The sequence below is a fragment of the Artibeus jamaicensis genome, unplaced genomic scaffold, assembly GCF_021234435.1.
Source record: "Artibeus jamaicensis isolate MK-2021 breed Jamaican fruit bat unplaced genomic scaffold, CSHL_Jam_final scaffold_3307, whole genome shotgun sequence".
NCBI classification, from domain to species: Eukaryota; Metazoa; Chordata; class Mammalia; order Chiroptera; family Phyllostomidae; genus Artibeus; species Artibeus jamaicensis.
Genome location: NW_026522040.1, coordinates 2,080,531 through 2,095,029, shown reverse-complemented (window position 1 = coordinate 2,095,029; position 14,499 = coordinate 2,080,531). Strand labels below are relative to the sequence as shown.

Below are 14,499 nucleotides of genomic sequence, written 5' to 3'. Positions count from 1 at the left end.
AAAATTCTGCAGTACTTAAAAATATTTTGTCTGATTCTAGTAATATTTATGAGATATTTTCTTCACATTTTAGTACAGTGTCAATTACCATGTGTGTAAGTTAAGGTCCCAAAATAAACTCCCCAGAATGATGTATAACCTTTTAAGTCTAGCATTCCGTGTCTCTTTTCTTTCTTGTTCTTTGTTGTTATTGTTAATTTTTACTAATTTAAGTGGTTTTGCCAAGTTTACCGAGAATCTTGAAACTTTATTTCTTCCCTTCAGTCATTAATGTGAAGAGGAAAGAAAAGGAATGAGAGATGAAAACTTTCAGGTTTCAGGATATTTGGAGTGTTGGGTGCTTTGAGAACAGGAGCCCATAATAATTCTGTAATTTTCTTTCATTAAATAGTAAACACATGCACTCAATTCTGAGTACAACCTAGATATAAAAAGAATTCTGGATTTGGAAGTTGCTGGTTTTTAAAAGAAATCCTCTAAAACTCTCTTGTAGGATGAGGATACCTTTATGAAGTTTGCAAGTGATAAACTCCAGCAGAGCACAGTTCTAACAGGTTTGAATTTACACATGTGTTTCCACATCCATGTGTCTTTGCATTATTGCCTTGAGTGGATGAAAAATAACAAGATGAGGAAACTAGAAAAAAGTCAGATTGCATAATTTAGGGACTTATTCTGTTACCAAATAAGGAGAGAGGAATGTGTTCATTTTTATAAAAATCTTTTGGAGTTAAAACTTTTAAAGTTTGTTTTAGATAAACCTAATTTTTAATGAAACTAAATGAAAATGGTTAATACTTGATAAAGGACTTAACATAAGAATTTACCTTGACGGTTCTTTAAATAAGCAACTCTTTATTATTATTATTTTTTTAATTTTATTTAGTTATTTTTCAAGTACAGTTTTTTTGTCTATTTCTCCCATCCCAGCCTCCCCCGCCCCTTGCTCCCCACCTCCCTCCCATTTCCACCCCCCCTTAGTTCTCATCCCTGTGTCCTTCCTATTTGTTCCTCCAAATCCCTCCCCCTTTTTCCCCTTAACTTCCCTTCCCTCTCCCCTCTGGTCACTGTCCTCTTGTTCTCTATTTCAGTGTCTTTGTTTTTTGTTTTTTTCTTCTTGCTTGTTTGTTTTATTGTTTAGCTTCCTGTTAAAGGTGAGATCATATGGTATTTGTCTTTCAACATCTGGCCTATTTCACTCAGCATAATGCTTTCCAGTTCCATCCATGTTGTTGCAAAGGGTAGTAGGAACTCCTTCTTTCTCTCTGCTGCATACAATTCCATTGTGTATATGTACCACAATTTTTTGATCCATTCATTTACTGATGGGCACCTAGGTTGCTTCCAACACTTGGCTATTGTAACGTGGCTAAAGAAAACAGTATTAAATTAGCAAGACAACCAACTGTATGGGAAAACATATTTGCAAATGATACCTCAGACAAAGGTTTAATCTCCAAAATATGCAAAGAACTTACACAACTCCACTCTAAATAAGCAACTCTTTAAATGCGTTTACAACATGACTGGCGTTGTAATGGATACAGTGTTTTGGAACTGCATGTTTATTTAAATGAAGTATGCCTTAAATGAAGTATGCCTGAATGACTTTTCCTAAAGTCATTCATTTGCAAATATATATATATATATATATATATATATATATATATATATATATATATATATGGGCATCTTTTTTTTAGGATTTTTTAAAAAAAATATTGATCAGGTACAGTTTTCTGTCTTTTACTCCCATCCCAGCCCACCCCCCCAGTGCTCCCCACCTCCCTCCCATTTCCATCCCCCTTAGTTTTTGTCCATGTAGACTTGATTTTTTAAATTTATACATTTAGAGTTGTACTTTCAAATACACCCTAAAATATTGCTTCTAAATATGCACGTATCACAGATATTTTGAAATTGAAGATAAGACCTTTATTTTTTATCATTTTGTCTTTTTCACCTCCATCCTAAAGTGAATCTTCACTGTTGAGATAACCACTATTCTCTATTTGGTGTTCATCCTTCTAGAATTTTTCTTTGCATTCCTACACGGATCTATAATCATACTCATAGAAAACTTGTAGTACTATCTGGTGTACTTCCTTTTGCCCCTTTTTTTCTTTTTAAAACTTTTCCAGTCTGTTGGAAAAAAGAAGGTAACTCACTATTTTAACTAACAACATTTCCCTGATTGCGAAAGAAATTGAGAATTGTTTCATATGCTTGTCTATTTATATTCCCTTGTGTTATGGCTCTGTTATAGTAATTCTTTCTTAACTTTGTTTACATTGCTTGAAACTAGTTTGATGTGGTTTTATCATTATTCATTTGTGGCTTTTTATTTTTATATCTGTGTAAGCTACAAAAGCCCCTACTCCAAAATCATCAATAGAATTATCAAAATTTTCTTGAAATACTTTTATATACTTGTTTGAATTTTGGTATTTAATTTCTCTATAATCTGCACTTACAAATAGTATGAGGTGTGGATCTAATTTTATTTCCTAAATCATAAATAGCTGCCTTGCCATTTTTGAGTCATACTGTAAATTAGACAAAGTGTGGTCTATTCACATAATGGAACACTGGATGTTTAATGACTGTGGAATAAATGGATTTGTGTAACAATCTCAAGAAGTAGCCATGGAAGGTAATATTCCTTGTTTATAAGAAGTAAGATTTATGTTTAAAGAGGCTGCATTGGCCAACCACAGTCATGTAGAAGCAAGTTTGTCTGCTTGCTTCTACATGAACTCAGCTTGTCTGACCCCAAGTCCAATTGCTGCATCTGCTGTTGCACAAAAATAGCCCAGAACTAAATCTAGGTAAAAAGCCACACTTTGGAGGCAGAAGAGCAAGAGGACTTGGTGAGACAAATGGAACCAAGAATGTGAAAGGTTGAAACCCAGGACATGTAGCAGCATGAGAGACAAGGGAAATGAGCTTAAGGAAGGGTGATTGTCAAGTTGATGCCCCAGTTATCCTGTTGAGAGAGAGACAGCCTCTGTGCTGCCCACTTGGGGACAACCCCGTTGTAGTCCTTGTGAATTACGTTCCCAGGGTCGTGTCACACGGTGGCCCGAGAATGAGAACTGAGAGGCAGCAGTGCCTGGGAGTTCAGTGACAGCCTTTGAGAACTTAGTTCCAGTCGGTGGTGAGGAAATATGATCAGTGGGTATATTTAATCTATTAGACACATAGCTGCCTCAGTGTGATTAAGTTTTGTGAGGGTTTTTAACTGATTTTTAAAAGAGAGGAAGGGAGGAAGAGAGAGAGAGACTGCTTGATTTGTTGTTCCACTCTAGTTATTCACTGATTAGTTGATTCCCGTATGTGCCCTGATTGGGGATCAAACCCGCAACCTTAGCACACTGAAACAATGCTCTAACCAACTGAGCTACCCGGCCCGAGCTCACTGAGCTCAGCGGGATTCAGTTTAAGAGGACTCCATGGTAAACAGCCTGCTAGAAAAGCCACAAGAAACAAATACAATCCCTATCAAAGTCCAAAATGTTTTTGGAGTAGCAGTGACAATTTAGCATAAATTAATGCTATTTGAGATCAACAACTGTTTTTTAGCTATTATGGAGATCAGTTGTTACAAAATTTCATTAGTACTTTTATTTTTTAAATGCCATGAATTATAAAATGATTATATTCACAGATATTTACAAATGAATGATATCTGAGGAAAAAAGAATACATAAAAAATTATAAGAATCGGAGTTTTGCTTCTTAACACTATGACTGTGTTTGAATCTCCTTCCAGCTGATTCCCTCAGTGACTCAGTTTTCCCGCGGACTACACAGATTATACTGGAATATCAGCGAGGGAAGTGGGTGCCTCGTCTTCGTGAACCACGTGATTTATTTGGTGTCTCTTCCTCTGGTCCACTGAGCCCAACACGGTGGCCGTACCACTGTGAGGTCATCGATGAAAAAGTCCAGCACATTGGTATGTTCTTAGCAGTTACAGGGGTTCAAATGGATTATTAAACTTACTGCACCAACCCTGATTGTAATGAGAAGACTCCGGGTGTTAGAATAGTCATTCCAACAGAAATAGAAAGTGGGCCACACAGGGGTGGGCCAAAGTGGGTTAACAGTTATTTGAATGGAAAATAATACATTAATGAATAAATAATAACAGAAGAATGAACTGTGTTTCACATACAATTGTAAACCTACTTTTGCCAACCCTGTATATATAATTTAAAATTTTCTAGTAGCCACATTTAAAAAGGTAAAAAGAAACAAGTGAAATTGATTTAAAAATATTTTTTTATTTTACCCAAATATATTCAAAATATTTTACATTCTTCTTTTTATACAAAGTCTTTCAAAACTGTTGTCCTTTCATACTTACATTTCGGCTCAATTCCAATTTGTTCACATCCCTGCTAACATTTTTCCTTTGTTTTGTTTTGTGTTGTTTTGTTTTTAAGAATAGCCACCCTGACAGGTCTGAGATGATATCTCACTGCAGTGACATTTCACTGAAGATCAGCGATGTTGACAATGCAATCCTTATCAAAATCCCAATGACATTTTTTCCAGAAATAGAGAAACAACAGTAAAATTCAGATGGAACCACAAAAGGCTACAAATAGCCAAGTCAATCTTGAGAAAGAAGAACGAAGCCGAGGGCATCACATTTCCTGGTTTCAGAACATATTACATGGCTACAGAAATCAAAACAGTATCGTACTGGCGTAAAGACAGACACACCTGCCAATGAACAGAATAGAGAGCCCAGAAACAAATCCACATATATATGTTCAACTGATCTTTGATAAGAGTGCCAAGAACACAAATGGAGAAAGGATAGTCTCTTCAACAAATATTGAGAAAATTGAATATTCACATGCAAACGAATGAAATCAGACCCTTGTCTGACACCATGCAAAAACATCAATTCAAAATGTGTTAAGGACTTAAACATAAAACCTGAAACAATAAAACTTCCAAGAGAAAACGTAGGAGAAAAGCTTCAGGACATTTTTTTTTGGCAATGATACAGGTATGACACCAAAAGCAGAGGTGACAAAAGCAAAAACAGGTGGAACAACATCAGACTGAAATGCTTCCAACAGCAAAGGAAATACTGTAGTGAAAGACAACCTGTGGAATGGAAAAAATATTTGCGAACCATATTTCTGATAAGGAGTTAATTTAAAATTTGAGGAATTTCTACAACTCAATAGCAAACTAATAACCAGATTAAAACATGTGCTAAGGACTTGAATAGACATCTTTCCAAAAAAGATGTATACGTGACAAACAGATGTATTTATTGACTTTTTATGTAAACTGTCTGATATAATTTTGTGCTGTTTTGCTGTTGGTTGTCCTCTTGATTTTCTCCTTGATCTGTAAGTGCTCTCTATATGTTTATGAGATTGGCTTAATATGTCATGTATGTTGCGTACTTTTTTCTCTGTCATTTACCTTTTATCTTTCTCATGTAGAAGAATTTTGTTTTTATGTAATCACTCTGTCTATCATTTTTCTATGGCTTATGGATTTTGAAATTCTCATTTTTGTCTTAGAACTTTTCAAGTTGTATTTTTTATGATTAAAATTTTTTTATCAGTAATCCATTTTGAAGGAAGAAGTGAGACCCGGTCCACTTCCATTAACTGTCTAGCCATTTGTTCCAACAAAATTATTAAATAATTTGTTTTCTACTGATTAGAAATGCCACAATTCTTATACACTAAGTTCCAAGGTGCAATTTTAAATTCTGTTCTATTCCATTCCATTCACCTCTCTATTCATATGGTAGCTCAAAAACCTTTTTAAAAAATTTGTGTTTATTAATTTTATCCTCACCCAAGGATATGTTTATTGATTTTTAAGAGAGAGAGGAAGGGAGAGAGACAAAGAAACGCTGATGTGTGAGAGAAACATTAATTCGTTGCCTCCCGTATGTACCCCAACTGGAGATCAAACCCACAACTTTTCTGTATGTGGGACGATGCTCCAACCAGCCAAGCCACTGGGCCGGGCCTCAAAAATCTTTAATGCCGTCGTCTTTAAAACTAGACATTTTGTTATGTGGTAAACTTAGTTCCCCAACATTCCTTGTTTAAAGATGTTTCCAATTTCTTGGCTTATTGTATTTTGCCTTATTGTACTGGCTTATTTTGCCTTATTATGGGTATTTCTGTATGGAATTTAAAATAAGCTTTCCTCGTTGTCCCAGAATTAATACTGGTAACTTTATTGTGATCACATTACATTTATAGATAAAACAAGAGTGACATCTTTACAATACTGCATCTTCCTAGCCAAGAGAAAGGTATGTGTCATGATATATTCTAGATTTTCTTTACTCTCCTTAGTATAATTATACATTTTTTCCTGCACCTTTTCTAGGTTTTATTGCTAGGTATCTTCTTTTGTTGCTATTTTAAATAGAATCTTTATTGCATGTTATTTTCTAACTTGTTTTGTAGAGGACAGTTACGTTTTATATATAAGTTTTGAAATTACCCACCTCTTATTTCTCGTTTTTAAGTTACTGTGTATGTGCCCTCTCTCTGTCCATCAGACCATCTTAATTTTTATGTAGTTCAAAATAAGTTTCAGGCATTCTTACATTTCAGCATGCATATTATTAGCTAGAGTTTAATCTTGGTTTATTATTCCTTTCAGTATTTTTGAGGTAACTTTTGCATCCTGCAATGCATGAATCTGAGTGTATCCATCAATGCATTTTAGCAAATGCACACATCTGTGTGGTCCAAACCACCACCACAGTATTTATGACCATGACAATCACTTAAAAAATGAAAATAACAAACATGCACAAGACTTGTGTACTTAAAACTACATAATGCTAATGAAAGAAATCAAGGAATATCTAAATACATCAAGAAGTATACCATGTTCATGGTATCAGTCCTCCCCAAATGGATAGGTTCCAGGCAGTTCCTATCAAAATTTTTTCTGTAGGTAGAGACAAGATTGTTCAAAAATTTGTGTGCAAAAATGAAGGAACTGAGAATAGCCTGAACAACTTGGAAAAGCAGCATAAAGAGGGGGGGATCAGCCTATGTGATATCCAGACCTTTTACGTAGCTGCAGCAGTCAGGGCCCTGTGGTCTTAGTGGTGGGGTATTCGTAGATCCGTGGAGCAAGAGAACCCAGAAGTACGTCAAGCTTTATGGCAGATAACTCAAGTGCAGGACAAACAGGACTATGATTGAGAACACTTTTAAAAGCTTGAGCATTCTGAATTTTGAAGATGTGGGTAACTGTCCTGGGAGGACTGTGCCAGAAAACTAAGAAGATCTAATTATCAAATTAAATGAGAACGAGGTATAGGCTAATAAGGGATGTGAGTTAGATAGCTTTGATGTAATGGGCAAATGCCTGGAAAGACAAAACTGCTGAAACTGACTCAAGAGGAAACAGAAAACATAAATAGATACACAATAAGTAGAGGGATTGAATCAGTCATAGAAAAGCCACCTACAAAGAAAAGCCCAAGCTCAGATAGCTTCATCGGTGAATTCCACCAAACACTTAAAGTTTGGAACATTCTATCAAACAGTTCCTACCAGTTCTTCACAAACTCTTCCAAAAAGCAGAAGAGGAGGAGAAACTTGACAAGACCAGTATTACCCGGGATACAAAGCCAGACAGAAATCACAAGAAAGCTACGGCCAAATATTTATTAATGTAAATGCAAAATTCCTCAACTAAATACTGTCAGCTGAGTCCATCAGCATATGGAAAGAATTTCACATCATAACCAAGGAGAATTTATCCAGAAATTAAAAGCTAGTTTAGCATTCAAAAATCAATTAATGTAATTGATGTAATAAAATCAAATAATGTAATACAGTATACCAATAGAATGAAAAAAACAAAAAGTATAATCACTTCTTAATAGCTACAGAAAAAGCATTATTTACAATCCAACACCCTCCCCCATGGGCAAAATTGCCCCTGGTTGAGAATCACTGACCTTGAAGCTTTGAGAATTTCTGGAACCTGGATGTTCTGGCCTTGGTGTTTGATGACTAAAGAAGTAATCTTCTCAATCCTGAGAACCAAAGATATGCAAACCACATACTGACCAAGTGCTGACGTGACAGGAACCCTACTCTCTCAGTGTTTATGAGTCAGCCATGTGAAATTAATGACTGGGACACTGCTAGGTTCTGTAAACCGCTGCAGCTGAGAGATCATGATCATCTGCTGGCAATGCTGCATTGTCACACTCACATCTCACAACTGACATATGTATGGGCCACAGTGCACACACATCAGTCAACGTGTCAAAAATGGCATGTGTGTCAGTCAACATGTGTTGAACGGTCATGTATTAGAATATGTGCTGAAGTCAGTGCATTGACAGAGTTGACACAAGTCCGAGTCAACATCTGTGTCAAAATCTACATGTGTCAGAATGTGCACACATCTCAGAATTGTGCCAAACTTACTACACATCTGTTTTTACATGTGTGTTGGAATTGACATGTGCAAGAACCAGCATTTGCCTCAAACTGACATGTCGGAATCAATAAATGTGTCAGAATTGACACGTGTCAGGTTTGAGGTGTCAGGATTTACATGTTTGTCACAGTGAACATGCTTGTATGTGCTGAAACTGATGCATCATAATTGACATACATTTCAAATCAATATACATCTCATAGATGACAAGTGTCAGTAGTAACATGCATATCACAAGTGACTTATTTGTCATAGTTACCTACATGTTGCAGTTGATATACATCTAATATCTGTAGAACATTTTACCATTTATAAAGTTTTTTTCAGTAACTGTCTTACAATATTAGCTGTGATGTGGTACTCAAAGTTATTGTTCAGTTAGCTGCTCACAACTTTTTTAAATGAGGTAAGATTTATGTTGAATAAAATTAAACATTTTAAAGTGAACAGTTCAGCAGCCTTTAGTACCTTTTTTGTGTTGTGTAACTATCACCTCTATCTAAAATCAGGACCTTTTACTGTCCCTCCAAAGAGACCCTGTACCCATTAATCAATCATTCCTCATTCTGTCCTCCAACAGTAAAATTACTAACCTGCTTTCTGTCACTGTAGATTTGCTTTTCCTGGACATTTTCTATAAATACAATCAGACAATAAAAAACAAAAATAAAATAAAAATCCAACCCCCTTTTCCAAAAAACGTAGAGAGAGTAGGGAAAGTCCTTATTATAAGGAAAAGCATCTATCAAATCTCACAGCTAATATTTTAGTTAATGGTGAAAGAATGGGTATTCTCCCTGTAAGATGAAAAACAAGACAAGGATATTCACTGTTGCCTGTTCTATACAACATGGCAATGGAGCTTCTAGTCACAGTGATTAAGCAAGAAAAAGAAATAAAAAGCATCCAGATCAGAGAGGAAAAATAATGAAACTATTTCTGTTCACCAATAACATAATCTTGTATATAGAAAACCCTTACCAACCCACCAGAAAACAATTATTAGAGCTAGTAAATGAATTTGGCAAGGTTGAAAGATAAAAGATCAACATTTTAAAAATTATTTATATTCCCATATACTTACATTGAACAATACTAAAACAATTTCATTTATTATGCAGTAACATCAAAAAGAATACTATAGGGATACATTTAAGAAAAGAGATGTAAAACATACTCTGAAAACTATAAAACATTGTTGAAAGGAAATTTTTTAAATCTCAAAGGAAAGTACCAATGTTTGTGAATCAGAAAATTTATGATTGTTATGATAGCACTCCTCCCCAAATTAATCTGCCAATTCAGTACAATTTCTGTCAGAACACTGCCTGCTTTGTAGAAATTGAAAAACTGATCCTAAAATTCATATGGAAACTTGAGGAACCTAGAATAACATGCAAAAAAAAAAAAGTCTTGAGAAAGAACAATTTGAGACTCACTGTTTCCAATTCTAAAACTACAAACTAACAATAACCAAAACAGCACTGTATTGCCATGAATGTCAGAATATGGATCAATCGGTCAAACTGAAAGCTCAAAAATCAACCACGTGTTTGCAGTCAGCTGATTTTCAACCCAATGGGCAAGTCTGTTTAACAAGGAAAAAATAGTCTTTTCCACAAATGGTGCTGAAACAACTGTATAAATAATTACATGAAATGTAGATGAAGTTTGACCTTTACTTCACACCATATAAAAAATGAACTTAAAATGGGTCAAACTCTTAAAAGAAAACAGAAGTAAATCTTAATGACGTTGAATTTGGCCATGGATTCTTAGCTAGAACACCAAAAACACAAGCAACGGCCAACAAAAATGGGTCAGTTAAACTTCACCCAAATTAAAAACTTTTGTGTTTTAAAGAAAACTATCAAGAAAGTGAAAATACAGCCCACAGAATGGGAGAAAAATATTTGCAAACTATCTGGTGAAGGACTTACAGAGAACTCTTAAAACAATAAAAAGGATGTATGTCTAGAATATGTGGAATTCTTACTGCTTATAATTTTCAAAGATGTAACTTGCCCTGACCAGCGTGGCTTAGTTGGCTGGGTGTCATCCTGCAAAGTGAAAGGCCTCTGGTTTGGGGCACCTGCATAGGTTGCAAGTTTGGTCCCCGTTGGGGTGAGTACCAGAGGCCACTGATTAATGTTCCTCTCCTCTTTCTCCCTCCCTTCCCCTCTCTAAAAACTAATTAATTAAAAAATTTTAAAGACAATTAAAAAAGTGTAAATGGTCTAAATGAGCATTTTACAAAGAAAATAAACATGGCCAATAAACACATGAATAGACATTCTACATCTTTAGTTGCATCTTTAGTATACATCAATGCAGATCAATAACACAATGAGATAGCACTTTACACCAATGTGATGACTAGAATAAAAATCAGAGAGCGAATGTTGATGCCAATGTAGAGACATCAGAAGCCTCATACTCTGACGGTGGGAATGTGAAATCACGCTGCCTCTTTGGAGAGGTTTGGCACCACTTCAGAAAATCAGAGTTACCCCCATAAGAGTACTTTGATAAGCTGCTAACTTGACCCTTTCTCCAGTTCTAATACTAGAGCCTCCTATTTCTTAGTATAAGGACTGTTCGCTGTTAAATAATTAAAGAAGAACATTAACAGATTAATGAAGTCTCATTTCTTTAACTGGGATGTCTGGCTGTCCTGTAACTTTTAATGATATGCAGACACCAAGGCAAATAGCTAAAATTGCCCAAATTTCAAAATCGGTACTATGTTATCAGTTCAGGATGACTTTTGATTTGAGTCGGTTAAGGTTTTCACCTAATAAAGATGACTTTTTAGTTATAACTTCCTTTATTGTTTATTACCAGTTTGTTTGGTTGTGTGTTGTTCAGTTTACTGACAATGTCCAGCGATGCCTCTTGGTATCAATATTTAATCTATGCTTTCTCTGTAGCTAGATTTGGCTCCTAATAATTATGTCAAGTATGCTTATGTTGCTAAAATAACTGTATACATAATCCCCAAAGTGTTTTTGCAGCACTATTTGTTTATTACCACCAATTTTTTTTTTTTTTTTTACTGTTCTGATGACTGTGTTTGTGATTACAAAGGTTAGCTCCCTGTCTAGGAGTATATTCATTGCCAAGGCCAAACACAGTCTGACACACATAAGCCAATAATAAAAGAGAAATAAGATGATGAGTCAGATCCTCGTTCCATTAAAAAGTGGGAACAACTAGGGTAGTTGGGCTGTGAAGTAATTTTTTCCAATCAGGTAGAATATGGTCCCAGATAGACCATGCATTTGAGTGTGGTTCAGACAACTTTTTAGAAACTTGGGCCTGCCCCAGCTGGTGCGGCTCAGTGGATTGAGTGCCAGTCTGCAAACCAAAAGGCTTGATTTCCTGTGATTTGATTTGATTCCCACTCAGGGCACATGCCTTGGTTGTGGGCAGGGTCCCCATTTGTGGACATGCAAGAGGCACCTGATGGAAGTTTCTCTTGCACATTGATTTTTTTTAAGCGACATAAATTCGACCATCATAGCCTATCCTTTAAGAAAAAAAAAAAGAAAAGAAAGAAGGAAACTTGGTCCCAACAATAATGAAGAAAAGGAAGGCTGCTATAGCTCAAGATGAAGGCAGAGTCTAAGGACAGTCTGTCTTCAGGGAGACAGAAAACACTAGAGCATGTTTACAAGCTCAGGAGACAACCATTATCAGGCAAGATGCTGAAGATGCAGGGAAAGGGAGAATAAAAGGTGGAGCAAGATTTCCAAAGGTGGGTCAGAAAGATATCAAATGTCCCGGAGAAACAGAAACCTTAGTACAAAATCTACAATGACACAAAATGATCATGAACTACTCACCACAATAACACAGAACAAGGAGCAAGTGAAATGTTACCAATTTTGATACAGTGTGACCGTATTCCTTATTACTGCTGATGAATCCTTGGTAAAAATCTAGCCCTGCACAAAACTCCAAATCGTGGCCTGGATCTATCAATGAACAATTTTAAAATGTCCGATAAAATTTTCCTTTTTTATTGTTGACATATTCAAGTAATGTGTGTGTGTCTGTCTGTCTGTCTCTCTCTCTCTCCAGATTGGACTCCTTATTCTGAGCCAGTGTACATCCCAACAGGCCTAGAGGAAGAACCCTTATATCCCAACTCTAGTGAAGACACAGTGGTCTATCTAGCTGAAGACGGTGGGTACATAATGAGACACATTGCTCTAAAATGTAATCTGGCACCTGGGTTAATCTCTTAGTTATACAAGTATTTGTTTTGTTGATTACAGTGGAACTTGCAGATTGCCAGGAAATCCGTCCCCATAAAGATGTTTGGTTACATGTTGATCCAAGTGTTGGTTTAGTGCTCTCTATATTCTTGAAGGTGTGCTTCAGTTTGTGCAAAGTTACTTTAAAATAAAACAGAAGTCCCGGGTGGGTGACTCAGTTGGTTGGAGCATCATCCCAATTGATGATGCAGCAAAAGGTTGCAGGTTCGATCCCCAGTCAGGGCACATGCCTGGGTTGCAGGTTCAGTCCCCAGTTAGGGCGCATACAGAGGCAACCAATGGATGTTTCTCTCTTACATCGATGTTTCTCACCTTCTCTTTCTCCCTCCCTTCTTCTCTCTCTTTAAAAATAAATAAATAAAATCTCTAAATAAATTGAAATAGTCGAGGTAAGTCAGTCAAGGCCTTGTCAGGAACTGGATGGCATACTTGGAGTAAGTTTAAAAGTTCAAGGAAAATGAGAGATCAAAGTTCAGGGAGACTAACAAGGGATGGTGAAGCAACATAAGACTAAACAGATCAGAACCATTTCATTCCTTAGACCTGAAAGGGTAAATGACAGGTAATTTTTACAACCTGTAGCTGTAGGAGAGTCGAGTCCCCAAGCAACGGGATGTGTAGAATTCTGGTTGACATTTTGTTTTTCAAAGATTCATTTTATTTACAGATATTGTTCCAATGTCTTGTGACCTCTGTTGTCTTTAATAAAAAGTCAGCTGTAATTTGTATCAGTATTCCCTATACTGTATATTATGTGTCTTTTTCTCTCTCGCTGTTTTCAGCAAATCTAGGCTCTACCCAGAATTGGTTGTCTTTATATTTATTCTGCTTGGAGTTTCTGATCTTATTGGTTAATAGACTTTTTTCCCTCCAATTTGAGAAATTTTCAACCATTATTTCTTCACGTACTTTCCCATCCTATTCTTTCTCTCTGTCCTTTGCAATTCCAATTCCAAATGTTGAATTTCTAGGTATGTCCCACATGTCCCTGAATTTTTGTTAATGTTTTTGTCCTTGAGTTTTTAATTGTTTTTAAGTTCATGGAGTCTTTCTTTTGCAAACTGCAATATTTCTTGTAAGCCCATCTAGTAAATCTTTCATTTCAGTTATTGCACTTTTTATTTCTAGAATCTTCATTTGGTTCTTTTTTATAGTTTCTGTTTCTTTTGTGAGATTAATCTGCTTGTTCATTATCTCTATCTTTTCCTTTAAGTCTTTTAACATATATTCAAAACCCCCTAACTCCAACCTGAGTTGTCTTGGGCTCTGGTGACAGTGCGTGTGTGTGTGCGTGTGCGTGTGCGTGTGCGTGTGTGTGTGTGTGTGTGTGTGTGTGATCATGGATCCCATTTGCCTGATCCGTGCTTCTGTCCATTGCTTCATCATTTTTTAACCATATAGGGAACAGTGTGAAAGATATATTGTAGGAGTTTATGTTATATTCTTTTTAAAACTTAAGTTGAATTTTGTTTTGGTAGGCAGCTAAATTGCTGGTACATAATTTTGCTTCTTTCAGGCTTGATTTTGTTTTCACACAGGGCAGATTTACTTTCCTTTTGTCCTTAGTGCCATAGTGATCATGGCCTTTACTCTTAGATGCAGTTCTTATGCCTAACGTGCAGCCTTTCTGGGGTCACGATTAAATGTCTGAGGTGCTTAGTGAAGTCTTTCTGCACTAGTTACATTGAAACTCCAGTATATTCTAGAAATGCATACCTTCTATTATCTCATCCCCACAGTAACATTCTCC

General features: G+C 36.0%; 1 protein-coding gene across 4 annotated transcripts in view; it reads left to right on the top strand.

The window, feature by feature from the left end:
* AGBL3 (AGBL carboxypeptidase 3) overlaps nt 1-14,499 on the top strand; it is a 55,262-nt gene that overhangs the window by 2,370 nt on the left and 38,393 nt on the right. For 2 of the 4 annotated variants that reach the window (XM_053657064.1, XM_053657062.1), the window contains exons 3-5: nt 494-554; nt 3,773-3,958; nt 12,553-12,657. In XM_053657064.1, coding sequence (XP_053513039.1) covers nt 494-554; nt 3,773-3,958; nt 12,553-12,657 — 352 coding nt within the window. Of the gene's footprint in view, nt 1-493; nt 555-3,772; nt 3,959-4,448; nt 5,514-12,552; nt 12,658-14,499 lie in introns of those variants that run through there. The other 2 variants (XM_053657063.1, XM_037165864.2) reach the window with 2 other exon arrangements.